The sequence below is a fragment of the Eubalaena glacialis genome, chromosome 7 (genome assembly GCF_028564815.1).
Source record: "Eubalaena glacialis isolate mEubGla1 chromosome 7, mEubGla1.1.hap2.+ XY, whole genome shotgun sequence".
Taxonomy (NCBI): Eukaryota; Metazoa; Chordata; class Mammalia; order Artiodactyla; family Balaenidae; genus Eubalaena; species Eubalaena glacialis.
The window spans coordinates 13,795,209-13,822,881 of record NC_083722.1 but is presented as its reverse complement, the minus strand read 5'-3'; the positions used below and the strand labels follow the sequence as shown (position 1 = coordinate 13,822,881).

Genomic DNA, 27,673 nt, shown 5'->3' with positions numbered 1-27,673 from the left:
GTCCTGGAATTCCCAGGTGATCCTAAGCCAGCTATTTGAGTCTAGTCTTTCCAATGGCTATCATATCATACAGTTGGCAAATGTCTATGCTCACTATGCAGTAAGACAGTACTAGGATCTCAACATTTTAGTCAACATGAAGGCCATCACAGAGAGAGATTTCTAAAGTGTGGAGTTCTCCACTGAACTGGAAAAAAAACTTTTTAAAAAAAATGTTTAAGTGGTAGTTAGGTTCCTAAATTGGCTACAAAAATGGCAGAGTGATGGCAAAGGTAAGAGGATAATAATTCCTGCATAATATTTTCATAGGGATCTGTTTACAATGCTCATGAATGCTTTATCATGAATAAATAAATGAATTTGAGAAATATTAATTTGTTATGCAGTATAGAAAATGAATGTATGCAAGCTAGGAAAGGTTATATAAAGTAGTTCAGCTGTATTCTTCATTGTATTTATTACAATAAAATGGAAACAGTTGGCATTGGTAGTAATTGGATGTTGGGCAAATGAGCTAAAGTATATGTAGAGCTACTGCTATGTGTCAACACTGTTCTATGTGTTCAGATTATAGCAGTGAGGAAAAAAATCTTGGCGTTTAAAACCTATTAGGGGAGAAATTAGTTTCTATTAAAATACTCCCAGTGAAACAATCCAAAACACAAGATCACTTCTCAGAGTTATTTCAATTTTGTCTAGACCTAAAGACTGATGGGAATAGAAGTAATGAATAAAGGATGAATAAAGAAGATAACCACTTTATAATAGAAAATCTGCAAGTGATAGCTTCCAATTCTGTGAACTACAGAATATCATAGGTTTTGTTGGGATTAAATTTTATCATTTATAGAAATTGCTTACTTACACATACTAAATAATACATATTATTCCCTTCCCCCAAAACTTAACTCCTAATATGGCTGGAAGGATTTCAAGAATACCTATTATTATTCCATGCCATTTGCTATTTTTCCCAACTTATATATAGTATCTCTTAGAGAAATATTCAGTAATTATTTGTATGTTTGAAGGTGGGCAGATTAAGTTTTATAATCAGAATAACTTATTATAACCCATTCAACTACTAGTAATTCCTAACTGAACAATGAGCTCTGTACCAAAAGTGTGTGAAGAATTCTAGATTTGGTGATTTGTAACTCCAAACTGAATTTCAGCACAGACACCATATTATTTTAGAATCTCAAACTATGTACAAGAAGTTATTTCATCCCATAGCGAGGCTGATACTATTTCAGGGTAAAATTAGGCAGTGGAAAGTTTAGGATGCAGATTTCTTCTTGCTTCTTATTCCTTCTCTGCTGTCAAGATTGGTAAAGTTTCCAATAACTCAGTTACCTGAATGTGGGACTAAAGTATTATTGTTCCCTCACATTTATTTTACTTCAAAGAAATAATCATAAAATGAGTTAAACAACTGAGATCAAGGCTAAAGGAGGATGTGGATTTTTCCTTATCTCCCTGAATCCTACTAATCTTCTATTCTGAAGTTTTATCTGAGTGTGGCCCAGCTCTTTCGCACGTCCTTTCCTTTCAGAGCTCGGATGTGAATGCTGTCTCATACACCAAATAACAGCCCCCAAGACAGGAATGATTTTTGAGTCCCAGACAGTTTATTCACCTATGCTGGAAATTTTGAGTTTGGTAGGGTGAAAAGGGCAAATGGTATGTGGCTACAGTTCAGTCTCCTATATATGAAGTGCAATTAGAGATTAAGGTACAGATCTTTCCTGGGAGTTGGCTTATTAGGAATTACTTTACTCTGCTTGTCACATATCTAGCTAAGAATCATGAAAGACAACTGTATTGAAGAAGGATGAAGTGCTTCAGGGGGAAGAGCTTGTATACCTGGAGAGTCTAGTGGGGAGTTAGTGGTGGAAGGGGGCATGAAGCTAGGACACTGAAGCACAAAAGGAGGTAATTAATTTTGTCTATCCTATTTGGGAACTTTTTATAGTCTTGGTGGTTATAATCAGAGGTGCCATTTGTTCTGTAAACCTATGCCTTATACGGCATGGTTCCTTAGGTGCTGGAAGGTACTACAAATTCCAAAGTACTGTAAGTTTGGCTTCACCTTTTGACTTATATGATTTATATAGTGATTGGAATATTGGAGTGAAGTTTGGTGGTAGAGATGGTATAAAAGTCTTGAAGTTAGTTATTTGTATCTGATAACTGGATGATATTAGATGCTTTGTATCTAAGCAGTTATTATGAACTATACAGAGATACATAAATCCTTTCATCAGAACCACCAACCTGTTGAGGTTAATATTCATTTTATTTGCAGATGAGGAAACTGAAGCTTAGAAAGAGGATCAGTAACTTCCCCAAGGCTACACAGCTAGTAAGTGATAGATTTTAAATTAAGTCTATTTGACTCCGAAGTTATTTATAAGCTTTAAAACCAGTTGTCTCAAATGGAACATTAAGCCTATGTTTCTTCACAGTAGATTTTCTCCCTAATCATTTGGTTACTTGTTTGAACTCTTATAGAAAAGCTGGGTTATAGTTCTGGCTTTGACTGCGCAGCTCAGTATCCTCCAGTATGCCACCTGAATTCTCTGGACCCCTGTCTTGTCCGTTGAATGAGGGCTGGACCACGTGATCACCAAGATCTTTCTAACAGTCAGCTCTTACAACCTCTCTACTTTGTGGATTCAGTCTCTGAGCCTAGCTCGCGTACTCACTTTCCTAAATATAATGCCTTCTATTTGGGGCAAATATATGTATATTTTTATTACTGGTAATATACCACTCACCTCTAATGTGAGCTGACTGCTGTAGGTAATCATTTATTGCATTTCCTGTATACCAGGAAATATACTAAGTGCTCCATTTGGATGATCACAACAGCTCTATAAGGTGGATTTTAAAGTTCCCGTTTTATAGGGGGAGGAAGGTTTTGACTTATCCAAGGTCAAACTAGAGAGTGGTGGAGTGAGAATTCCAGCACTTGTGTGTTTTGACAACAAAGCCCTTATATGTTAATGGAACATTAACGAAACTGTATGTATTTTCTAATTCTGCTTTAGGCTTAAAGATCATGGACATTGTCTTTTCAACCAGTTTTTTTCTTTTTATAAGGTATTGTTAGCTTCTGTCTGTGATTTTACGATCTGCTCACTTTCTGCCCGCTTTACCAACCACGGGGAGAAGGAGACCGGGAAGGAGGTCTTTTTGTGCTAAATGCCTCTTCCGAAGTCTACGTTTGCAGCACAGAGCAGTAAGTCGAACGGAAGCCCTGGCTTTGTGCCTCTGCGGCGAACCGCCCATCTCCTTCCGCGTCCTGGGAATTCGCCTTCTTCCGCTGAACTACGTTTCCCAGCGGCCTGCGCAGCCGAGAGAGCGGGCTCGACCCGCCCTTCCTTCCTCCTTGCCTATCACCCGGTCGCAGCGTGATGATGCAAACTCGTCAGGCGCTGACGAGTGACGACCTTCTGGCTCACAACTGCAGCGGCGGCTTTAGCAGCGGCAAGAGACGCAACAGCGGCGACTGCAGGGACGACGACGACGGCTGGGCGGGCGCTGTGCGCAAAGGGGAGGGGTAGGCGGGCGGCGCCGGCGGCTTCAACTGCGGCAGCTACGGCTAGGGCGACGGAAGAAGAATCCCCATCAGCCGGCGGTCGAGTTAGGCCTAAGCAGCGCCTGGAGCCGCTCGCACTGTCCTCTGCGGGGCAATCTCCATAGAGACGGTGACATACACAGAGGCGGGGGTCCGCGGGAGGCTGCCGGACCGGAGCCAGCTCCTCGGCCTCTGTCGCCGCCACCCCCTTCCCTGCCGCCAGCGCGCGTTCTCTCTCCGCTCCTGCTCGCAGCCCCGCGATTCCCGGTGTGCCTGTGCCCCGCTGTGTGGGCAGCGCGTGCGTACTTTTGGGCTGGGGCCGGGCGGGGGGGGCTCTAAGGCCGTCTCTGCCTCTCCCGCCCCGGAGGGGGAAGCCGCGGAGGCTCACGCCATGGCCTCGGGAGCTGGAGGCATAGGAGGGGGCGGTGGCGGCAAGATCCGGACTCGGCGTTGCCACCAGGGGCCAATTAAACCTTACCAGCAGGGGCGACAACAGCACCAGGTACGGGACCCCGGCGCCGTGGGGGCCTAGCGGGTCGGGAACTGGGCGGGAGTGGACGGGCGGCGAGGGGCCCCGGCGCCCCACGTGGAGCGGACGGGAGGGCCTGAGCGGAGGCCCGAGCGAGGCGGCGGGAGCTCTGGCCGCTGGGGCGGCGACGGGAAGTGGGCTGAGACGGGCCAATCCTGCGGCGCACACGTGTGGTTCGGCCGCCTCTCCCCAGCCCTCTCCGCCTGGGGCTTTCCCCCGACCGGCGCAGGGCGGGAACAGAAATCCTAGGCCACGCTGGGCCTAGAATTCTTACGTTTTTTGGCGGGGATTGGGGGTTTGGGGGTATTACTCACGTTCTCTAGAGGGAGAAGGAAAAAGATGTGGCTGGAGGTCCCTCCGCCTGCTGTTTGCTAGTCTCCCGCGTCTCAGCGTGTGTGGGGAGGGGGCTGCCCGGAGGAATCTGCCTCCGGGGCACCCGGGGGTTGTCGGGGGCGCTGTTAGCGCGGAAAGTGGAATAACTTACAACGCGATTAATTAATTCTCCATCTCCCGGTGTCCCTCCCCGATCTGAGAGCACTGGCTTCGATTTTGTTTTGTTTGTTTGTTTGTTTGTTTCTTAACCGGCTTATAGTTAGTGGCACTGGGGCATTTTGAAAGTCCCTCTCCACACTTACGTCTCTTTTCCGTCGCGAGACTCTTTCCTCCTCACTTTTGTCCAATTCCCCCCCCCCCGCCACCCCACCCCCCCTCGCCTTTTATTTTGGAAGCTGGAATTGGCCATTCTGCACAGCTGACCGGGACTCCAGTACTGATCTCACGCACAAACTATTTTAATGTTACGGGGCGTATTCTAGAAGTTTAGGTACTTTTGACACTCCAGGAATGTTGGTGGTCTTATAATCTAAGCACTCTGTGCACTCGTGGGTGTTTGAAATTACGAAAAGGAGTTTATCCTAATTGTAACAGACATTTGATTCTGAGACGACTCCGTTTTAAAAATTTTACTTGTTATGGGGATTGAGTAGGAATATGTTAAGAATATTCTAATAAAAGTCACTTATAACACTTTTCAGGGATACTTAGGTAGAAGTAAGTGTGGGTCTTAAACCTATAAAAAACACAAAGGTATAGCAAAAGGGTCTGATAACTTGTCGCTTACTGTTAAGGGTAGACTTCCTAGATTGCCTTATTCTGGATGATGATGAATTTTGAACACTTTAACATGTTTGGTGCTGGTGTTAAATTGTATCATTAAAAACAGAATTTTAAAAGATTTCAGAGAAATTTCTTAATAGTAAAAATAGTGGTTTATAATATTAGGTAGCTCTCTACTTACGGTTACAGGTCTTGGCCTTACTTTTACCTCCCACCGGTTTTCCCCCGGATATATACCAAAAGAGCTTGGTTTTCAGATTCCTTTGTGAGGAGCAGGGGTACTTGCAGGCAGATTTAAGATTAGAATTCAGGTCACAAGCCTGGCCATTTAACCTAATCCTTTGGTTGAGTGGAAGTTAAACACACATGCTTTCTGTTTTTCCTGAAGAATAAATGTCTTTGAGTGCTTTCGTAGATCTCCTCAAAAGACAGTTACTACATAAAAAAAGAAATTTGTAAATACAGATCATTGGATGGTCTGGAAAGGAGCTCATATATTCTGAGTGGCAAAAGCCAAAAATCACACCTTATTTTTAAATGTACTTAGATAAAAATCTAATTTGGGGGAGATGATGCCTTAACAACGTAACACCTATGATCCAAATTGTCTTAGAGCTGGTATGATTTCAGACTGTGTGGTTTTGTTTTAAAGCCTGATAGTTTATCATTTCCCCCTATCTAAAGTACTTTCAGCTTTTTGCCCCACCCATTTAATTGAAAAAGTACATTTTTAGCTTTTGAATTGGATCAAAGGTGTTTGGGGGTTTCTTAATCAACACTGCAGGTATTAATATTGGCAGATACTACCAAACAAAAGTATCCAGGAATATACAAAAGAATACTTTAAGGATTTTTTTAAAAAAAATCTTAAAATAAGGACTTTCATTAATCCTTACTGGAACTTTTGTGAACTTGTAGACTCCCTGGTTGCTGTCAGCTATCCTAGGCTGTCACCTCTCTGTTTTGCAGCAACTGCTGAGTCATCATGAATAGCAAGGAGCTTCATGACATGGCATGTTTTGTACTAATGTATTTTGATTAAATGTCCAGTGGTTTCTGGGCAAAAATGAAGCTTTTGGGTTGTGTAGTAGAGGCTTGAAAGAAGAATGAGCGATCTGGCACTGTTAGTTAATGGATGTTTGCCATTGCTTGTCAGGCCAACTGGCTTGTGCAGTCACGCAGTACCTGCGACTTTCGCATGTGTTCAGCTGACTTGTAATTTCCTGTTTTGACTTATTCTGGTTTAGCTCTGCTGAGGTATATCTAAAGTTCACATTTTTTTCCTATTAACTTCTGATCTTTAAAATGGCATCTTGCTTCAAGTTGTGGAGACAAAAATCCATTGTCTTATTCAACTAACTGAAGGGTAGTAACTTAAGAATTGTAGAAGCAAAAATGAAGAACAGCACCAAATGATTAAGTTGATCATTTTCACTTGCCTTCTTTCCTACCCCCTAACTCTTAGCCCAGATGCATTTAGGAAATGGTATCATTTTTCTAGTGGGAGTGAACAGGTCAGTAAAGAGAATGTGCTTAGTTCTTGTCACCTGTTCAGTCTCCTTTCCCCTTTCCTTTTTGTGCAGATTGTCAGGCCCAGAAAGTCAGCTCTGGAGAGGTCAAGCTGCTTTTCTTAATAGCCACCACAAAAAACTTGAGCCCATGGGCAAACCAGAACCTTGCCTCTGGAAGAATCTACTGCCACCTCCTGGTGAGAAGGGAACTACTTATTTTTGCCCTTTTTTGGGGGGTGTGCTTCAGAGGTTTTGTCTTCTGGTTTGGAGCTAAGGGAATCCACTCATTTTATCTTCCTAGATGCAGTTTGTCTTACAAGTCAGTTTCTGCATTTAGCTATTTTTAAAAAAGGGGGGGAGGAAACCCCTTTATCTATTCAGTAACTTAAATCAGGAGTCTGCAAACGTTTTCTGTAAAGGACCATATAGTAAATATTTTAGGTTTTGTTGCTGCAGGTTCTTTGTTTTGTTTTTATAACCCTTTAAAAAATGTAAAAATCATTCTTAGCTTGCCGCCTGTATGAAAACAGGCTGAGGGCTGAATTTGGCTCACAGACCATGGTTTGCCTAATCTTGGTTTATGTGATAGTGTAGTTTTTTTGTTGTTTTGGTAGCTTCTATATGATACTTTGTCCCAAATAACTATGTCCTGCTTGGATTCTGATGGCAAAAGAGTGTTCTCAGTTTTGAAAAGGAGGGATATTTAATGGCTGAATACTTAACTCATTCCAGAAGTCACTGAGTAGTTTGGACTTTTATCTTTATTTGCTTTATCCTAGATGTTTAATTAATACGGTTAGTGAAAATAGAAATGGAAATAGTTGATAGGAAAAAAATGTGCTGTAATACAGTCAGAGCCTCTGGGTTTGAATCCCTATTCTGCCAGAACTTGGACAAATTCTCTCTGCTTAATTTACTCATCTGTAAAGTAGAAATTGTTGGGAGGGGTTAAATGAGATAATATAAGGAAAGCTCTTAGAACAGAGCCTGGCATATAGAGTAAGGACTCATTTGAAATTGTTGTGATTAAGTAGAACCTTTTGATTTAAATGTTTTATTGTATCTGAATTTTGCTGCCTCTTAGTAGAGGTATTTTTCTTTACCAAAGTTCAGTCTTTTATAGGTTTGTACTAGATTTAAAAACTTGTTTTCTGAGTGATGAGGCCAAACCTTTAAACCACCTTAAACTACATAAAAATACATTATTTTTAACATGTTCCTCATAGAAATGCCAGTCATTTAAGTGTATAGGAAAATAAATCCAAGTGTTAAATTATTTAATGCATAGTAGGTTTTTTTGTTTGTGATGAGAGGCCCTTGTGTGTGATAGTTTATCAATTTACTCACCAGTTTTTCAGATAATGACAAAAAAGCCCAGGTGTCTCCATTTCCTGGAAAGTCCTTTGATGAGGCAATTACCTATTACTTGAAGTAAAATGGTCTGATGTCACTAATTAAAACCATTTCATTAGGCACAGAATATTATTGGAAAGTTGTGATGACCTTGTATTTTCAAAAATGTTTTATTTGTAGCTACTTGGCTAATGGTCATGGTTGTTTTATATATATATATATATATATTTCTCTTTTAGATATCTGTTTTTGGTTTTTTTAAGATCTTCACTGGACTATAATTGCTTTACAATGTTGTGTTAGTTTCTGCTGTATAACAAGGTGAATCAGCTATATGTATACATATATCCCCATATCCCCTCCCTCTTGCGCCTCCCTCCCACCCTCCCTATCCCACCCCTCTAAGTGGTCGCAAAGCACTGAACTGATTTCCCTGTGCTATGTGGCTGCTTCCCACTAGCTATCTATTTTACATTTGGTAGTGTATATATGTCCATGACACTCTCTCACTTCGTCCCAGCTTCCCCTTCCCCCTCCACGTGTCCTCAAGTCCATTCTCTACGTCTGCGTCTTTATTCCTGTCCTGCCCCTAGGTTCATCAGAGCCTTTTTTTTTTTTAGATTCCATGTATATATGTTAGCATACGGTATTTGTTTTTCTCTTTCTGACTTACTTCACTCTGTATGACAGACTCTAGGTCCATCCACCTCACTACAAATAACTCAATTTCGTTTCTTTTTATGGCTGAGTAATATTCCATTCTATATATGTGCCACATCTTCGTTATCCATTCATCTGTCAATGGACAATTAGGTTGCTTCCGTGTCCTGGCTATTGTAAATAGTGCTGCAATGAACATTGTGGTACATAACTCTTTTTGAATTATGGTTTTCTCAGGGTATATGCCCAGTAGTGGGATTGCGGGGTCATATGGTAGCTCTACTTTTGGTTTTTTAAGGAACCTCCATACTGTTCTCCATAGTGGCTGTATCAATTTACATTCCCACCAACAGTGCAAGAGGGTTCCCTTTTCTCCACACCCTCTCTAGCATTTATTGTTTGTAGATTTTTTGATGATGGCCATTCTGACTGGTGTGAGGTGCTACCTCATTGTAGTTTTGATTTGCATTTCTCTAATGATTAGTGATGTTGAGCATCTTTTCATGTGTTTGTTGACAATCTATATCTTCTTTGGAGAAATGTCTATTTAGGTCTTCTGCCCATTTTTGGATTGGGTGGTTGCTTTTTGATATTGAGCTGCATGAGCTGCTTGTATATTTTGGAGATTAGTCCTTTGTCAGTTGCTTCACTTGCAAATATTTTCTCCCATTCTGAGGGCTGTCTTCATCTTGTTTATGGTCTCCTTTGCTGTGCAAAAGCTTTTAAGTTTCATTAGGTCCCATTTGTTGATTTTTGTTTTTATTTCCATTTCTCTAGGAGGTGGGTCAAAAAGGATCTTGCTGTGATTTATGTCATAGAATGTTCTGCCTATGTTTGCCTTTAACGGTTTTATAGTGTCTGGCCTTACATTTAGGTCTTTAATCCATTTTCAGTTTATTTTTGTGTATGGTGTTAGGAAATGTTCTAATTTCATTCTTTTACATGTAGCTGTCCAGTTTTCCCAGCACCACTTATTGAAGAGGCTGTCTTTTCTCCATTGTATACTCTTGTCTCCTTTATCAAAGATAAGGTGACCATATGTGCGTGGGTTTATCGCTGGGCTTTCTATCCTGTTCCATCGATCTATATTTCTGTTTTTGTGCCAGTACCAGACTCTCTTGATTACTGTAGCTTTGTAGTATAGTCTGAAGTCCGGGAGTCTGATTCCTCCAGCTCCGTTTTTCTTTCTCAAGATTGTTTTGGCTATTCGGGGTCTTTTGTGTTTCCATACAAATTGTGAAATTTTTTGTTCTAGTTCTGTGAAAAATGCCAGTGGTAGTTTGATAGGGATTGCATTGAATCTGTAGATTGCTTTGGGTAGTAGAGTCATTTTCACAATGTTGATTCTTCCAGTCCAAGAACATGGTGTATCTCCCCATCTATTTGTATCATCTTTAATTTTTTTCATCAGTTCTTATAGTTTTCTGCATACAGGTCTCTTATCTCCTTAGGTAGGTTTATTCCTAGGTATTTTATTCTTTTTGTTGCAATGGTAAATGGGAGTGTTTCCTTAATTTCTCTTTCAGATTTTTCAGCATTACTGTATAGGAATGCAAGAGATTCTGTGCATTAATTTTTTTAAATTAATTAATTTATTTATATTTTTGGCTGCGTTAGGTCTTCATTGCTGCACGCGGGCTTTCTCTAGTTGCGGCGAGTGGAGGCTACTCTTCATTGTGGTGCACGGGCTTCTCATTGCGGTGGCTTCTCTTGTTGCAGAGCACGGGCTCTAGAGCACAGGCTCAGTAGTTGTGATGCAGAGGCTTAGTTGGTCCGCAGCATGTGGGATCTTCCCGGACCAGGGCTCGAACCCGTGTCCCCTACATTGGCAGGCAGGTTCTTAACCACTGTGCCACCAGGGAAGCCCCTGTGTTTTAATTTTGTATCCTGCTACTCTACCATATTCATTGATTAGCTCTAGTAGTTTTCTGGTAGCATCTTCAGGATTCTCTATGTATAGTGTCATGTCATCTGCAAACAGTGACAGTTTTACTTCTTCTTTTCCAGTTTGGATTCCTCTTATTTCTTTTTCTTCTCTGATTGCTGTGGCTAAAACTTCCAAAACTATGTTGAATAATAGTGGTGAGAGTGGGCAACCTTGTCTTGTTCTTGATCTTAGAGGAAATGGTTTCAGTGTTTCATCCTTGAGAACAATGTTGGCTGTGGGTTTGTCATATATGGCCTTTATTATGTTGACGTAGGTTCCCTCTATGCCTACTTTCTGGAGAGTTTTTATCATAAATGGGTTTTGAATTCTGTCAAAAGCTTTTTCTGCATCTACTGAGATGATCGTATGGTTTTTATCCTTCAGTGTGTTAATATGCTGTATCACATTGATTGATTTGTGTATACTGAAGAATCCTTGCATTCCTGGGATAAACCCCACTTCATCATGGTGTATGATCCTCTTAATGTGCTGCTGGATTCTGTTTGCTAGTATTTTGTTGATGATTTTTGCATCTATGTTCATCAGAGATATTGGCCTGTAGTTTTCTTTCTTTGTGACATCTTTGTCTGGTTTTGGTATCAGGGTGATGGTGGACTCATAGAATGAGTTTGGGAGTGTTCCTCCCTCTGCTATATTTTGGAAGAGTTTGAGAAGGATAGGTGTTAGCTCTTCTCTAAATGTTTGATAGAATTTGCCTGTGAAGCCATCTGGTCCTGGGCTGTTGTTTGTTGGAAGATTTTTAATCACAGTTCCAATTTCAGTGCTTGTGATTGGTTTGTTTATATTTTCTATTTCTTCCTGGTTCAGTTTCGGAAGGTTGTGCTTTTCTAAGAATTCCAGGTTGTCCATTTTATTGGCATATAGTTGCTTGTAGTAATCTCTCACGATCCTTTGTATTTCTGCAGTGTCAGTTGTTACTTCCCCTTTTTCATTTCTAATTCTATTGATTTGAGTCTTCTCCCTTTTTCTTCTTGATGAGTCTGGCTAATGGTTTATCAATTTTGTTTATCTTCTCAAAGAACCAGCTTTTAGTTTTATTCATCTTTGCTATTGTTTCCTTCATTTCTTTTTCATTTATTTCTGATCTGATCTCTGATTTCTTTCCTTCTGCTAACTTTGGGGTGTTTTTGTTCTTCTTTCTCTAATTGCTTTAGGTGTAAGGTTAGGTTGTTTATTTGAGATTTTTCTTGTTTCTTGAGGTAGGATTGTATTGCTATAAACTTCCCTCTTAGAACTGCTTTTGCTGCATCCCATAGGTTTTGGGTTGTTGTGTTTTCATTGTCATTTGTTTCTAGGTATTTTTTGATTTCCTGTGATTTCTTCAGTGATCTCTTGGTTATTTAGTAGTGTGTTGTTTAGCCTCCATGTGTTTGTGTTTTTTTACAGTTTTTTTCCTTTTATTGATAACTAGTCTCATAGCATTGTGGTCAGAAGAGAAACTTGATATGATTTCAGTTTTCTTAAATTTACCAAGGCTTGCTTTGTGACCCAAGATATGATCTATCCTGGAGAATGTTCCATGAGCACTTGAGAAAAAAGTGTATTCTGTTGTTTTTGGATGGAATGTCCTATAAATATCAATTAAGTCCATCTTGGTTAATGTATCATTTAAAGCCTGTGTTCCCTTACTTATTTTCATTTTGGTTGATCTATCCATTGATGAAAGTGGGGTGTTAAAGTCCCCTACTGTTATTGTGTTACTGTCGATTTCCCCTTTTATGGCTGTTAGCATTTGCCTTATGTATTCAGGTGCTCCTATGTTGGGTGCATACATGTTTACAGTTGTTTATCTTCTTCTTGGATTGATCCCTTGATCATTATGTCGTATCCTTCTTTGTGTCTTGTAATGGTCTTTATTTTAAAGTCTGTTTTGTCTGATATGAGAATTGCTACTCCAGCTTTCTTTTGATTTCCATTTGCATGGAATATCTTTTTCCATCCCCTCACTTTCAGTCTGTATGTGTCCCTAGGTCTGAAGTGGGTCTTTTGTAGACAGCATATGTATGGGTCTTGTTTTTGTATCCTTTCAGCCAGTCTATGTCTTTTGGTTGGAGCATTTAATCCATTTACATTTAAGGAGATTATCGATATGTATGTTCCTATTACCATTTTCTTAATGTTTTGGGTTTGTTTTTGTAGGTCTTTTCCTTCTCTCGTGATTCCTGCGTAGAGAAGTTGCTTTAGCATTTGTTGTAGAGCTGGTTTGGTGGTGGTGAATTCTCTTAACTTTTGCTTATCTGTAAAGGTTTTAATTTCTCTGTCAAATCTGAATGAGATCCTTGCTGGGTAGAGTAATCTTGGTTGTAGGTTCTTCCCTTTCATCACTTTAAATATGTCCTGCCACTCCCTTCTGGCTTGCAGAGTTTCTGCTGAAAGATCAGCTGTTAACCTTATGGGGATTCCCTTGTATGTTATTTGTTGCTTTTCCCTTGCTGCTCTTAATATTTTTTCTTTGTATTTAATTTTTGATAGTTTGATTAATATGTGTCTTGGCGTGCTTCTTCTTGGATTTATCCTGTATGGGACTCTCTGCGCTTCCTGGACTTGATTGACTATTTCCTTTCCCATGTTAGGGAAGTTTTCAACTATAATCTCTTCAAATATTTTCTCAGACCCTTTATTTTCTTCTTCTGGGACCCCTATAGTTTGAATGTTAGTTCGTTTAGTGTTGTCCCAGAGGTCTCTGAGACTGTCCTCAATTCTTTTCATTCTTTTTTTTTTAATTCTGCACTGCGGTAGTTATTTCCGCTCTTTTATCTTCTGGGTCACTTATCCGTTCTTCTGCCTTAGTTATTCTGCTATTGGTTCCTTCTAGAGAATTTTAAATTTCATTTATTGTGTTGTTCATCATTGTTTGTTTGCTCTTTAGTTCTTCTAGACCCTTGTTAAGTGTGTCCTGTATTTTCTCCATTCTGTTTCCAAGATTTTGGATCATCTTTACTGTCGTTGCTCTGAATTTTTTTTTGGGTAGGTTGCCTATTTTGTGTTCAGTTATTTGGTCTTGTAGGTTTTTACCTTGCTCCTTAGTCTGTAATATATTTTTTAGTCGTTTCTTTTTTTTTTTTGGGTGGTGCTGTATTCCTGTCCTACTGGTTGTTTGGCCTGAGACATCTAGCGCTTGAGTTTGCAGGCAGTTGGATAGAGCCAGCTCTTGGTGCTGAGATAAGGACTTCCGGGAGGCCTCACTCCAATTGATATTCCCTGGTGTCTGAGGTTCTCTGTTAGTCCAGTGGTTTGGACTCAGAGCTCCCACCACAGGAGCTCGGCCCTAACCTCTGGCCTGGGAACCAAGATCCTGCAAGCTTTGTGGCACGGTAAAAAAAAAAAAAAGAAAGAAAGAAAAAAAGGAGCAGTACAGTATCAAAGAATAAAAAAGAAAATAAAATTAGAAAGATAAATATATTAGGAAAAATAAAACTGTAGTTGAAACAACTGCAACAAGGTAAAATAAAACCACAACAGAAAAAAGAAAAAAAAAGGGAGGGGGCGGAAACAAGCCAAAAGGAGAGAACAATAACAAAGTATAAAGAATAAAATAAAATTAGAAAAGTAAAAGATTTATTTGGGAAAATAAAAATATAAAAGAATCGGAACAGTGAATCAACAAGGTAAAACAGAACCCCAATCTAAAAGAGGAAAAAAGAAAATAAAAAAGCCTTGGCTATGGGAGTCAAAAAAAGCTTGGTGGAGTTTAGGCGGGGGTGGAACTGAGTCAGGAGCGTGGTTTAGCGTTGGGCGGGGCCTAGGCGGGGTGACTGTTCAAGCGTGGGGTGGGGCTTCTGCTTAGGACCTGCTCGGAAGGGGTGAGGCAGCACCTCCAAAGGAGAGCTTCCAGAGTGTGGAGTTCCTAGGGCCCTGGGTGAGGGTGTGTGGGAGTGGTTTAGGCCCAGTGCGTTGGAAAGGGTCTCAGAGGGAGTCTCCGAGTGTAGAGGTGGGGCCCTGGGTGAGGGGTGCAGGGGCCGGGCTTGGGCTCTGCACGGCAGGAGGGAGGCTCCGAGGGCAGAGGATGAGGCCCGGGAGCCCAACAGGCGTCCTGGTGCCCAAGTGGACAGGGAAGGCCCTGGCCCCGTTCCCTTCCGTTCCTTTGTGCCCTTCCCCCACCGTCTCCCCCGTAGCCACTGGACCCGTAACCGGGGTGGGTCCCGCTGCTGTAGGAACTCCTCCCTTCCCGTAGCCACACCTCAGGGGTGCCGGTCCCAGAGTTCCGGCCTTTACTTTTGCTCCCCCTTTCCTCCCTCCCACTCCCTCAGGACCCGTGCCGCTGGAGGGGCCCTCAGTGGGCAGAGGATCAGGCCCGGGATCTCAGCAGGCTCCTGGGGGCCCAAGTGGGCAGGGGAAACCTGGCCACGCTCCCTTTTGATCCTCTGCCCTCCCAGTGGTTCCCCAATTTCCCCCTTCGGGCGTGGGATCCCGTCCCCTCCCCCAGCCGCCCCTCAGGGGCGCCAGTCCCATCCCGCCTCCACTTCTCCTCCCCCTTCACTCCCCCCATGCCCCCCGTCCTACCTGGTCGCTGGGGGTTCCACCCGTGTCCGTGGTCCCCCACTGGTGCCTAGTAGGTGCCCTAGTGGTGAGGAGACGCGAATTCCGCGTCCTCCTAGTATGCCATCTTAACTCCGCCCTCTCTGTAATATATTTTTAAAGGATTCTTCTGTGTTGCTAAGCCCAGTTGAAAGTCTTGCCACCAGATACAATTTACTATGTTTACTATTGGAAAAAGGATGGTAGAACGCCTCTTCTGTCTAAAGATATTTCAGTTTCCCTGCCCGTTTGCTTGTGACTTAAAGAATAAACTTTTACACCCAGTTTTCAAACATTTTGAAAGGCAAGTGACAATATCTTGTAGATAACTTTTAGTGGATTAAATTGCTTTAGGCTTTTATTGCGTCTAGTTTGAAAGGTCTCTTAGGGACTCCTTTTCTTGTCCTTGTTGTTTGATTACTGTTAATTATCTATTAATACCACCTCTATAATGTAGATTTCTAAAAATAAGGGACTAAGCCAGGTCATGTTTCTCCTTCCTGAATTAGTGTTAGAGTCTTAAAGGACGTTGAAAATTGTGGCCAGTTGTAATTTAAAATTTTCTTAGCTACAATAACTTTTATGCTCATGTTTTTTTTTTTTTAATTAATTAATTAATTTTATTTTTGGCTGCATTGGGTCTTCGTTGCAGCGAGCGGGGGCTACTCTTCACTGCGGTGGCTTCTCTTTGTTGCGGAGTGCGGGCTCAGTAGTTGTGCCTTGCGGGCTCTAGAGCACAGGCTCAGTAGTTGTGGCACATGGGCTTAGTTGTTCCACAGCATGTGGGATCTTCCCAGACTAGGACTCAAACCCGTGTCCCCTGCATCGGCAGGCGGATTCTTAACCACTGCGCCACCAGGCAAGTCCCTGTGCTCATGTTTTTTTGAGTTAATCTCTTGATGAGAAGAGAAATGAAAAGTATAAGGAATGGATTTTACGTGGCTGGAAAGGTTTGGACTGGGTGGTCACGAGAAACTTGGCTGCTAAATGACTGGCTGTAGGTTGTAAAACGTGACAAATAATAGCTTAGGTTAAATTCAGGTTACTGAAACTAGATTCAGTATAACTGCATTAGAATTTGAATACCTTATAATAGAGATGCATTGTTAAAATAAGTAATGTTAGAATGGATATATTAAAAAGCTGGAACTAACTGAAAGATTAGAATAGCATCTAGGTTTTTACTATTTAGTGTTTCAGATTTTTTATATTTATAATTAGATATTCTTTAAGTCTCATGTGAAGTCTTGGGTGCTTAGCCCTTGCTCTTCACTTGGGCTTGAATGGAGCAGGGGCAAAACTGATTAGGGAATCTATATGAAATGAGACTTCCAGAAAGTGTGGAGAGACTACTGACACGGGAGTTGAGTGGGTAAGGATAGAGTTCACAGACCCTTGGAAGAAAACTAAGGGTCAGTGACAAGCTTCAACAAAATAAAGGCAGCCGAAAGAACAGACAGAAATCAAAACAGCAGTGTATTCTGGGAGAATAGGGCTTCAGAACCTTAAAACTGAAGATGGGTTATGTTTGATATTTATAGTTAGCAATCCCGTAAAGTTTACATGAGAAAGGAGATTTTATAATCTGAATACTACTATTTAGTAGAGGGTAATGTGAAGAAAGGAGAGTTGAGGGAATTCCCTGGTGGTCTAGTGGTTAGGACTCTGTGCTTTCACAGCTGAGGGCCTGGGTTCAGTCCCTGGTTGGGCAACTAAGATCCTGCAAGCGACACAGCGCGGTGCAGCAAAAAAACAAACAAAAAAACAGTTGAATAGAACTGAGGTCAAAAGTTAAGTAAACTAATAGGAATAGAGAGCATTATATAAGAAGAAGGAAGGCTGTATAGTACTTATAAGGAGAGGTGTCTCTGGTTATTATGATATTACAAATTGGTGAGAAGATATATAGGAAAAGAATTTTTTTTCCATTACAAATGAGTTCTGAGTTAGGATTGTAGAAGAGCCTTGCCCCCCACCTCAGCTTCTTTCATTAACCCTTGAACTCAGGTTAAATGTAATTTGAAAGGCTAATACATTCACAGTAGCTTACAAATTGGATGTGCTTGACATGTGTATAGTATTGAATTGAATTTACTTCTGGCCCCCAAATTGAGTATTTATTCTAGATCTCAGTGACATTTTGATAGCGTTTTTGTTGTGGGGTTTTTTGGTTTTGTTTTTGTTTTGTTTTTGCCATGTTTGCCAAATGAAGAACCCTTAGTTCTTGAGGAGAAAAAAAATCCAATCATTTTAACCAGTCCAGGTTTAAAGATTCACTCCTGTAATCCTTGAATTTAACTTCATTACTTAGGATCATCTGGTGTAGACTTTGCTTTGGCTACGAGGAGTATTTTAAAGATTTTAATGCCCCGTTTGTTTTGTTGCTTTTTCTAATAAGCCCTTCATTAATTTTTCTTCCTTTGACTACTTTTCTGCTTCTCTTCATTTAGTTGGCTTTGTGTGTTATTTATCATTCCAGAGGATGGTTCAATTTTCCCATGCTCTTGGCTAACTTCACAAGTTGTTTTTTGGAGGAAGGACTATTAGTGTGGCAACAAAAATAATATTTGTTTAAGCTGAAGCTATTATACCAAGCAAATGTATTATTTATTTTTTTGAATTCTAGGATTATTGATGTCCATTTTTGAAACTTGCCACAGCATATTCGTATGTGGGAATAAAAAGCTGGTTGACTAGTGCAGCTGTAGAAAATTAAAATCATGCACCAGCTAATCTGTGCACTGTACAGACCTGTTGCCTACCTTCACAGAGCTGATCCTCCAGGGGAGGTGATAGACTGTGATTACCATCCCATATGACAGATTGCCTGTAGGAAGTACAGGGTGCTGTTGGTGCATGTAAGTGAGTGACTGTCCTAGACTTGGAGGATCAGAGAAGATTTTCTGTAGGCAAACTTAAACATCAAGTTATAATGATGGCAGTTATGCTTACCACTGAAGCCTATGGAAGTGGAGAGAAAGCTATTCTGGTAAAGTAGGACTTGAGTATTCACTCCTTAGTAGACCTTTACTCAGTGTACCTCTTTCCCCCTCAAGGTTGGTTTGTTTGTTTGCTTGCTTATTTTTAATATCACAAAACATTCTTTCTTCAAGTCCATATAGGAAGCTGATTTGCCCCATTCCTGTAAAGACCTGAAGCATATTATCTCAATAACTCTTGAAAAGGTAGACCTTCTTTGGTGATTGTAAAAGGAACCTTTTCTTCCATAAGAAAACTATTTTTCCCCTTTTCTAGCTTCCTTCACTTTTTCTCAGTTTTCCATTAGTGGCTGAAGTACTTTGAAACTCATAAAAATTGCCCGCCAGGGAAGTACTTCTCCAAATCTATATGATAGACAGGGTCCCTTACGTCTTCAGTCTACCCTATTCTGTGCATAATCAGGAGATTCCTTTTCCCTAACAGTTTTTTAAACTTCTAATATCTGGTAGTTGGTTATTTACTATAAATAAGCATGTTAAGTCTTTAACTGGAAATAAAAGAGATTCAAAGGTAGCCTTTTATGTTTTACTTCTGTTTACTTCTTTCTATATTTGATATTCAGAATTCATATTGTAAAGTAGGTATTTATGAAAGTTGGTATAATGGTATGACATCTTTGATGAGATAATCTTGGGAACAGTTTATTTTGTAGTTAAGTTTATACTCAGGGTTATGTTTATCATGGCCTTAATTGGGAAACCTGTCAGAGTTTTGAGATGATTTTAGTACAGTGGTTCTCAAACTTTAATTTGCGTAAGAATCACCTCAAGAGCTTGTTAAAACAAATTTACATTTCTGACTTGCTCTTAGGTGACACCAAGGCTGCTGGTCTGAAGACTCCAATTTGAGAACCACATTTTTAGGCGTTTTTATAGTCACTAGATGAGCTACAGAACAAAAGGTTACACGTACATTCTCACACATACACGTACGTGCACACACCCATGATTAAAGGGGAACTTTGAAGGATCGAAATAGTTATTTCAGGTCTATCAGATAGTGCATTTATTAACAACGTTACGAGAAGCTTGGATGGTATGTGCCAAGGACATGCCTACATTTGAGTCTTTGCACCTTTTGCTTCCTCAGCCTATAATACTTCTCTGCCAGAAACGTACATGGCTCATTTCTCACTTTTTTCAGGTCTTTGCATATATAAAACGACTATCCCCATTTTGCTTCCCTGCTTTATTGTTGCCCATAGCACTGAATCACCATATCATGTGTTACATGTTATACTTATTTGTCTCCCTAACTTAGAATCTAAGCTCCAAGAGGGCAGGAACCTGTTCCCTGTTTTTTATCCCTAGTGTTCTTGCCTGACATGTAATATGTGATCAATAAGTATAAATTAAATGAAGAAAAGCAATGTTTGCCTTTTACCTCTGTGAGCTAGATAAGATTTTAAAATTTTCTTCAGGGTAAGCCTCTTTCCTGGTCCGTTTATGTACTGTTTTACAGAGATAACAGTTGGATGTAACTTTTGGATAGTAAGTGCTTCCCCAGGTGTGGTATATGTGTTCCATTGTTGCTAAAGCAGATGAATCTAACTGATACGTGGACTGACTTTTTATTTTTCATGTTAATTAGAAAACAAATTTAACAAGTACGCTAAGGACCCAACAGGAAACAGTTCTCCAGATGGTTCAGCTGAAATATCTTTAAGAAAGAGTCTACTCAAAGATATGGTGGTGATTAAAGGAATACATGCGGGATAGCAGGATACCCAGAGACTAGCAACAGTGGGAAGCTGCTACTGTCCCTAGGGCTGGGTGGATAAAGGGAAGGAACTGTGTAACTGGAGTGGAGGAAGGGCTACCCGGCTGGAGCTGTAGTTTTAGAGAAGGGGCGCTTGAGCAGAGGGGGCACAGGAAGGAAGACTTCTCTTTCCTCCCATCCTCCAGTATCTCATACCCTCCAGAATCTCTCATGAGCCAGTCCAGAAGCCAGTTTGTTGAGACAGCCAGTCAGGAATGGTGTCAGGGCAGCGCAAGTGAAGAGCAGTACAGCATCAAATTTGTGATTTGGTAGATTTTATTGTGTAGAAAAAACTGTTTATTAAGAGAAGTAAAACAGATAGAAAGAAAACCATTAAATAACAGTACAGGTAAAAATCATGGCTAAAGTTTGGGAAACACTGGGGAAATAGTTATTAATCCACATTGTATTCAGCACAGTCCACTGTAAGATTTGTTTTTCTGATTCATTAAATAGTATTTTAATATTATGATATATTTTAATTATTGTCTGACTAGTACTCCACATGTATGTTTTCCAGATAACTGAATATTAAGATTTAAGTATACATAATTTTATTCACCTCTTGTAGAGGGATTTTTTTCCCTGAAATGTATTGTGATTTCCTGAAATGTATCTAATTTCCTAATCTCTTTTTTTTTTAAATTTTTTATTTTTGGCTGTGTTGGGTCTTCGTTTCTGTGCGAGGGCTTTCTCTAGCTGCGGCGAGCGGGGGCCACTCTTCATCGCGGTGCGCGGGCCTCTCACTATCGCAGCCTCTCTTGCTGCGGAGCACAGGCTCCAGACGCGCAGGCTCAGTAGTTGTGGCTCACGGGTCTAGTTGCTCCGCGGCATGTGGGATCCTCCCAGACCAGGGCTCGGACCTGCGTCCCCTGCACTGGCAGGCAGACTCCCAACCACTGCACCACCAGGGAAGCCCCCTAATCTCTTTAATTAGATTGGTGGTTCTCACACTATAGCATACATCAGATTCACTTGGGAAGGTTTGTGAAAACAGGTGAGCCCTATCTCCTGAATTTAGTAGGGCTGGGATTGGGCCTTAGGTAATGCAGATATAAATGGTGAAGGGACCACATCTTGGGAACCACTAGTGACTAGGGTATACTGAGCTTAATTTAACTTTTCTTGATGACTTAGGGTCATTTACCCTATAGAGGCATATTGAAGTGAGGGGATATTTCTTTTTAATAACGGTTCCAGGTCAATTTTAGCATCTGTATTTAATTTTGTTGTCACGTGCATCACGCTGTCATTCATTGTGCCACTAGTAATTCCTCTCTCTCACTGTAATTTTTTTTTTTAAATATAGTTGTTTATTTATTTTTGGCTGCATTGGGTCTTCGTTGCTGCGTGCGGGCTTTCTCTAGTTCCGGCGAGCAGGGGCTACCCTTTGCTGTGGTGTGGGGACTTCTCATTGTGGTGGCTTCTCTTGTTGCGGAGCACAGGCTCCAGGTGCACGGGCTTCAGTAGTTGTGGCCCGTGGGCTCCGTACTTGTGGCGCACGGGCTTAGTTGCTCCGCGGCATGTGGGATCTTCCCGGACCAGGGCTTGAACCCGTGTCCCCTGCATTGGCAGGCAGATTCTTAACCACTGCACCACCAGGGAAGCCCTCTCACTGTAATTTTGTACTAAGCTGCTCTGGGCTGAGACTAAGTAAATTGGTTACATTTTAGTTTAGAAAAGAGAAGGTCTCCAAGCAAAATTCATGAGTTTCAACGAAGGAGCTTTTTTTTTTTTATCCATTTTGACTGTTCAATTTTTACTGATTATTCTCCACAGTACCTAATGCTGCCACATAAGTGACCTTTGGTTAAGTACGGTGCAAATTTTAAGTTGTTCTGTACTTGCCTCCTTCAGTGAGTAGAGATCACAGGAATCTCTGATACTTTTAGTAGCTAAACACCTTAGAGGAAGTCTACGAAAGATTTATTTTACACTAAATTCTTGCTATAGTGCCTTAACATCACTTTGTATCGTGTGTCTTTTTTTTTACTTATTTAAACTGTTATATATTGAAAGCACTTTCAAGTCTTTTGGAATATGAGGAGGGGGTAAATAAATATTTAAATAGAAATAATTAGCAAAATAATAAACATGAATGTTTTTATAAATATTAAATCTTGGAGTAGGTATAGAATCTTTCTTTCCAAAGAAACTAATACTGTGTAACATTGGCATAGAAAAGGGGAATAGTGAATTTGTGTTTTTCAGTAGTGAGTATTCTAGGGCTGCTGGCTTCATGTGTTGTTAGAGATCTTACACAATGTAGATCTGTTCAGAGTTTCTGTTTGGAGGAAAAGTAATTACTTTTTTCCCAGTTGTTACCTACAGCTTTTCAGATAATCAGGAGAGTACTATTCAAGTGCTTATATCACAGGTGTCTTCCATCTTTACTATTGGCAGAATTTTTCAAGGCCTCTTTGTCTTGGGTTTGCTTTCAAGGTTTATGTGTTCTGCCTTAACTTTATTGGTTTTTTTTGTACCTGCTGATTCATTCTTTCCCTTCCATGACTTTCTCTCTGAAATCCTATTCTGTGAAGGGAATTGTTGCCTAAAACTGATTACCTCACCCGAGCTTGTTTCTGCTAACTTTTAATTTTTCTCATTAGTAATAAAATTATCAGTGTATGTTTCTGTTAATATTTAGTAAGTTGTGAAGTACTTTCACATTACTTCATTTGATCTTCATTATAATCCCTATCAGGTAATAGTAGGAGAGAGTGTTATTCTTATTTTACCTAGAGTAAATCATAGTACAGCCAACCAACCCCTAAGTCGATGCTTTTACTCTATCCTAGGTATACCACAGCAGTTGTGTTTGTACTTGGGCAAGTTACTTAACTTCATTGTCTCTCTTCATCTGTAAAGTGGCACGGTTAAAACCAATTTCATAAAATTATTGTGAGGATTAAATTGAATAATATGTTGAAACTGCTGAGAACACTGTCTGTTCTCTGATGAATGTTAATAATGCTGGTAGTTGTTATACCACATCTTTTTCTCCCTTTAAAAGTTACTGTAATAAAATTCTTGGTTTTCAGGCAACATTTGATACAACAAAATTTTACCATCAAAAAAAAAATCGTAGATTATTTCTTGAGTTTATTATGTTGGATTAGTTGTCTTATTGCCTTTTAAAAAAATTCTCATTTTTATTTGTCTAAATTTTTGTTCTTAAAGAATGTGCAATAAAATATTTGAGGAAGCTATTGAAGGTATTTATTGCTTCTTTTAATATGCTGGGATCAAGACGGATGCCTTTTGTCTGGGATTATAACATTTTAGTGCATATCTTATTACTAAATCTAAAATTTATATTGCTTAGTTGAAGACCTGTGGGAGTTTTTTAAAGATTAGAATAATATGGCCATTCGGGACAATTATTGGCTCATGGACATATGCATATGAAAGAAAGAAAAAAGTAGGAATTTCATAAAGTATAGAATTTGTAAAATACATTATGTCAACATTAACTCACGTAACTGAATTTTAGGAAACTTTGTTGGAAACAGTTGTGTTTTGCTTGGCGTGGCTTTCTTTAAATAGGTACTTATTTAAAAGATAAATTTCTAAAACTGCCTTACATGTTTTCCCACCAACAGGGCATTCTCAGCAGGGTTACAGAATCTGTTAAGAATATTGTGCCAGGATGGCTACAAAGATACTTCCACAAGAATGAAGATGTATGTAGCTGCTCAACAGACACAAGAGAGGTGGCACAGTGGCCGGAAAATAGGGAAGATGACCGTATAATATACGCTGATGAGGAAAGCCCTAGCATTCATGATGGGAGAATCACTCCTGAGCCAACAGTCAGTAATACAGAAGGTAAATAGAATGTGGATATTTTGTTGTGAATGATAGGTTTTCATGCCTTAATTTAAAATATGTTTATGTTACCTGGCTATGGTAAATCTAATTGTGTAGTACAGAAACGATGTTGGAGGAGGGTGATGATCACCTTCAAATTAGAAATCTTTTTTATTTATCAGCTTTTTTGTTTATTAAGGGAGGCTGAAATACTGTATCAGTTGAGAGTGCAAGCTCTGCTGTTAGACTTTGGGTTTGAATTTTCATACCACCAATTGTTAGTCATGTGGCTTTGGTCAAGGTAATCTTTGTTCTACTCTGTACCCTCAGAAATGGTTTTGAAAAAAGTAAAGGTGAAGCCCTTAAAGTAGGTCGTGGCACTAAAGAAGCAGCGTGGCAGTGCTTCCCACAGCACACGGACTTGGGTATGGTGTCACTGCAGTTGTCTCCCGTCCTCTGCAGCTAGCCCAGCTGGGCTACTTCATTAATCTTACCACTGAGTGACCCTGCATTTTAAATGCTTTTTTGGATCCATTTATGGCGTTTTTGTGGGGTTACAAGTATTAAATAGCTTCAGTGTAACCCATGAATGTGACATATTTGGGAATATTACTCTGTCCTTTCCCTTTATATATGTTTTACAGCTTTAGTGAGATGTACTTCACATAACAATAGGACTCACCCATTTAAATTGTATAGTTCAGTGGGTTTCGGTATATACAGAGTTGTTCAGTCACCACGGTCAATTTTAGAACATTTTAATCACCATCCTTTCCTCCCCATCACCGCAAAATCCTATACCCATTAGTGGTCACTCCCCATCCCTACCCCTCCAGCCCTAGGCAACCACCAATCTGTATACTGGACATTTCATATAAATGGAATCATAAAATATGTGGTCTTTTGTAACTGGCTTCTTTCACTTAGCATAATGTCTTCAAGGTTCATCCATGTCATAGCATGTATCAGAACTTCCTTTTTATTGCCAGGTAATAGCTCATGGAATGGAGAAACTACATTTTATTTATCCATTCATCCGTTGATGGACATTTGTATTGTTTCTACTTTTTGGGTATTATGAACAGTGCCACTTTGAGTATTCCTATGCACGTTTTTGTGTGGATATGTTTTCTCTTGGGTATATACCTAGGAGGAGAATTGCTGGGTCATCTGGTAATTTTACATTTTGAGGAAAAACTGTTTTTCTAAAGTGGCTACACCATCTTACCTTCCCACCAGCGGTGTATGAAGAATGCAATTTCTTTACAACCTCACAAATACTAGTTTTCCTTTTTTTAAAAAACATAAATTATACCTATTTTGGTAGACGTGAAGTGGTATCTCATTGTGTTGATTTGCATCTCCCTGATGACTAATAATGAGCATCTTTTCATGTTATTGGCCATTTGTACATCTTTGGAGAAATGGCTATGCAGATCCCCCTTTTCCATTTTTAACTGGGTTATTTGTCTTTTTATAGTTGAATTGAAAGAGGTCTTTACATATTCTGGATATAAGCCCTTACCTGTATATGATTTGCAAGTATTTTCTCCTATTCTGGCTTCTTGATGGTGTCCTTTGAAGCATAAAATTTTAAATTTTGATGAAGTCCACTTTATCCCTCAAGTATATGTTTCTTTCAGTTTATATATTTTTTCTTTCACTACATGTTTTGACTTACTTATAATTATAAAAATTTTTTCGAACTCTGTGAAATCTTGTCTTGCCTAAATAATTTATGTGGATATCTGCCTATTAATTTTGGTATACTTAGTAACTTATTTTCTTGCCTGATTTGCTTATAGGGAAAACTAGTGAGGGTGAAATGGGCTGAAAGAGTGATTCTTATTTGGGAGAAATGGCAAATCTAAGTTTTCTTAGTGATATTCAGTTTGGCTTAGTCTTCAAATCCTTGCTTATTTTTATTAGAGTAACTTAGGGAGTTTTAATATCTGTACTGTTCAAGATTTCTTTCTAATATATTACCAGCAACCATCTTGAGATTTTATTTGGTAGATCTCTAAGGTGACTGCTTCTATATTGCTCTCTTTTCTGGACATCAAATGGGACCACAGCTTCTCTCTTTCTTTTGACTGGAGACTTTTAGTGTGCAGCAGCATATATCTACAGTGACTGAAACCTTCTTTTGCATCCTAGCGAGTATGCTTGTGGGGATTAACTAACTTGAAGAATTTAATTCAGGTGTGAGATTAATGGCGTTTCTCATTTTACATCTGTAAAGTTCTTTTTTGTTTGTATTTTCATTGAAATTATGGAATTAATTCAGTGGTCTGCCAAGGTTAATTCCAACTTGGATTTTATTCATTATATTATTAGGTTTGTAAGGTAGCTTTTCTGTTATGTGTATATTACACACACCTTTGTGAATAACTTCTAAATTTAAATTATTGTGGAAATTTTCAAACTACAAAAATAAGGAGGATAGTACAGTGAACCTCCATGTACCTGTTACCCAGCTTCAAAGACAACCAGCTTATGGCTGACTTTGTTTTCTTTATTCCCACATCTATTCACCTACCTTCTCAGTCTAACTCCCCTGATTATTTAGAAGCAAATTATGAACAGCTTTCTGATATTAACTTCAAAAACTTGATGGCATTTTCCCTCTGTCTTGTCTAAGAGCTGACTCCTGCTCCTATCTTAAAATCTCTAAGTTCCAGGCAGTTCTCTTCTCACAATCTGCCTCCACCTTTCTCAAAGTATTTATTCAATAGTTGCAGTCACATAATGTGTGACTACAGTACTGTTGATAACTCCCCAGTATGATGAATATAGATCTTACTAGATGTAGCAAATCAGTTTATGTTTACTCTGTGAAACATTACTCTTAAATTTGACAATGCATTCTCAAAACAACTTAGATATACTTGCTCTTAAAATAGTGTAAAATTATCAAAAGCTTAAAATAATTTAGATATAACAGTCCTGAGTGTTGTTTACTAAATAGTAATTTTACCACTGTAACTTTTGTATTAATAGTAACTGGAGCTGGAGAGTATAGGACATTCTTCAAATAGCACAGTGCAGTACGACAATTATAGAATCTGTGGCCCGTTTCAGATCTGTTGTCTGCAGCTGTCTGCTTATATGTACCTCCTTGTACTGACTGTCTTAATGATGGTGAGCCATTAGGTGTCTAGATTTCTTCTGCTAGGTTAATGGAATGGATCAATGAGGAGAACCTCAAATAATGTACATGTTAGATTTTTATTGATTCAGTAAGAGTTCAGGCCTCTGAGAGCCCCACAATGGCATATCTAATATGCTAGTCAGCAGTAGATTGAAGTTGTAGACTACATTGGCTGATTGATACTATGTGATCATAGGTGTACTCTTAGAAACTGGGCATTTATGGCTGATGTGAATCTGTAGATGATGTGGCCTTATTTAGTCTTATTATCCCAAAATGCATCCTTTATTGGGCCTGATTTGGAGGTTAAGGAAGCTCTGTAAATATAAAAAACTGGCATTGCTATTAGCAGCATACCTTCCAGTAGAAGTATATCATACTAGATTTCTTTTTTCTCTTTAGCTTCTGTATATACTAGATTTAGTAAATGTCTGCCAATATCTAGAAAGTTGTCCTATCACTTTTATCCTATAGGATAAACTGCTGTAGGGATGAGAGAATGGGTAGGTAAAAAGCACTTTTAGGATATAACATACTACAAAATTAGAATACTTAATACTCTAAGAAACATTTCAGCCTATATGTGTATGAATCCTGACTGCAGAGGAATTGAAATATGATAATCTTTAGATGCCAGTAGGTTTAAATGCCAATACCAGTAGATTTCGAAGCTCCAGCCAGTTTCTGTCTTAACTTGAGCAAGCTTGATAAGAAATTATTACATATACATTAAATT

General features: G+C 39.6%; 1 protein-coding gene across 1 annotated transcript in view; it reads left to right on the top strand.

The window, feature by feature from the left end:
• Positions 1-3,461: 3,461 nt before the first annotated feature.
• The window catches only part of NUP153 (nucleoporin 153), a 74,894-nt gene continuing 50,682 nt past the window's right edge, over positions 3,462-27,673 (top strand). The window contains exons 1-2 of the mRNA XM_061195756.1: positions 3,462-4,085; positions 23,579-23,804. Of these exons, the coding sequence (XP_061051739.1) occupies positions 3,975-4,085; positions 23,579-23,804 (337 nt within the window). The 5' untranslated portion in view covers positions 3,462-3,974. The remainder of the gene's footprint in view (positions 4,086-23,578; positions 23,805-27,673) is intronic.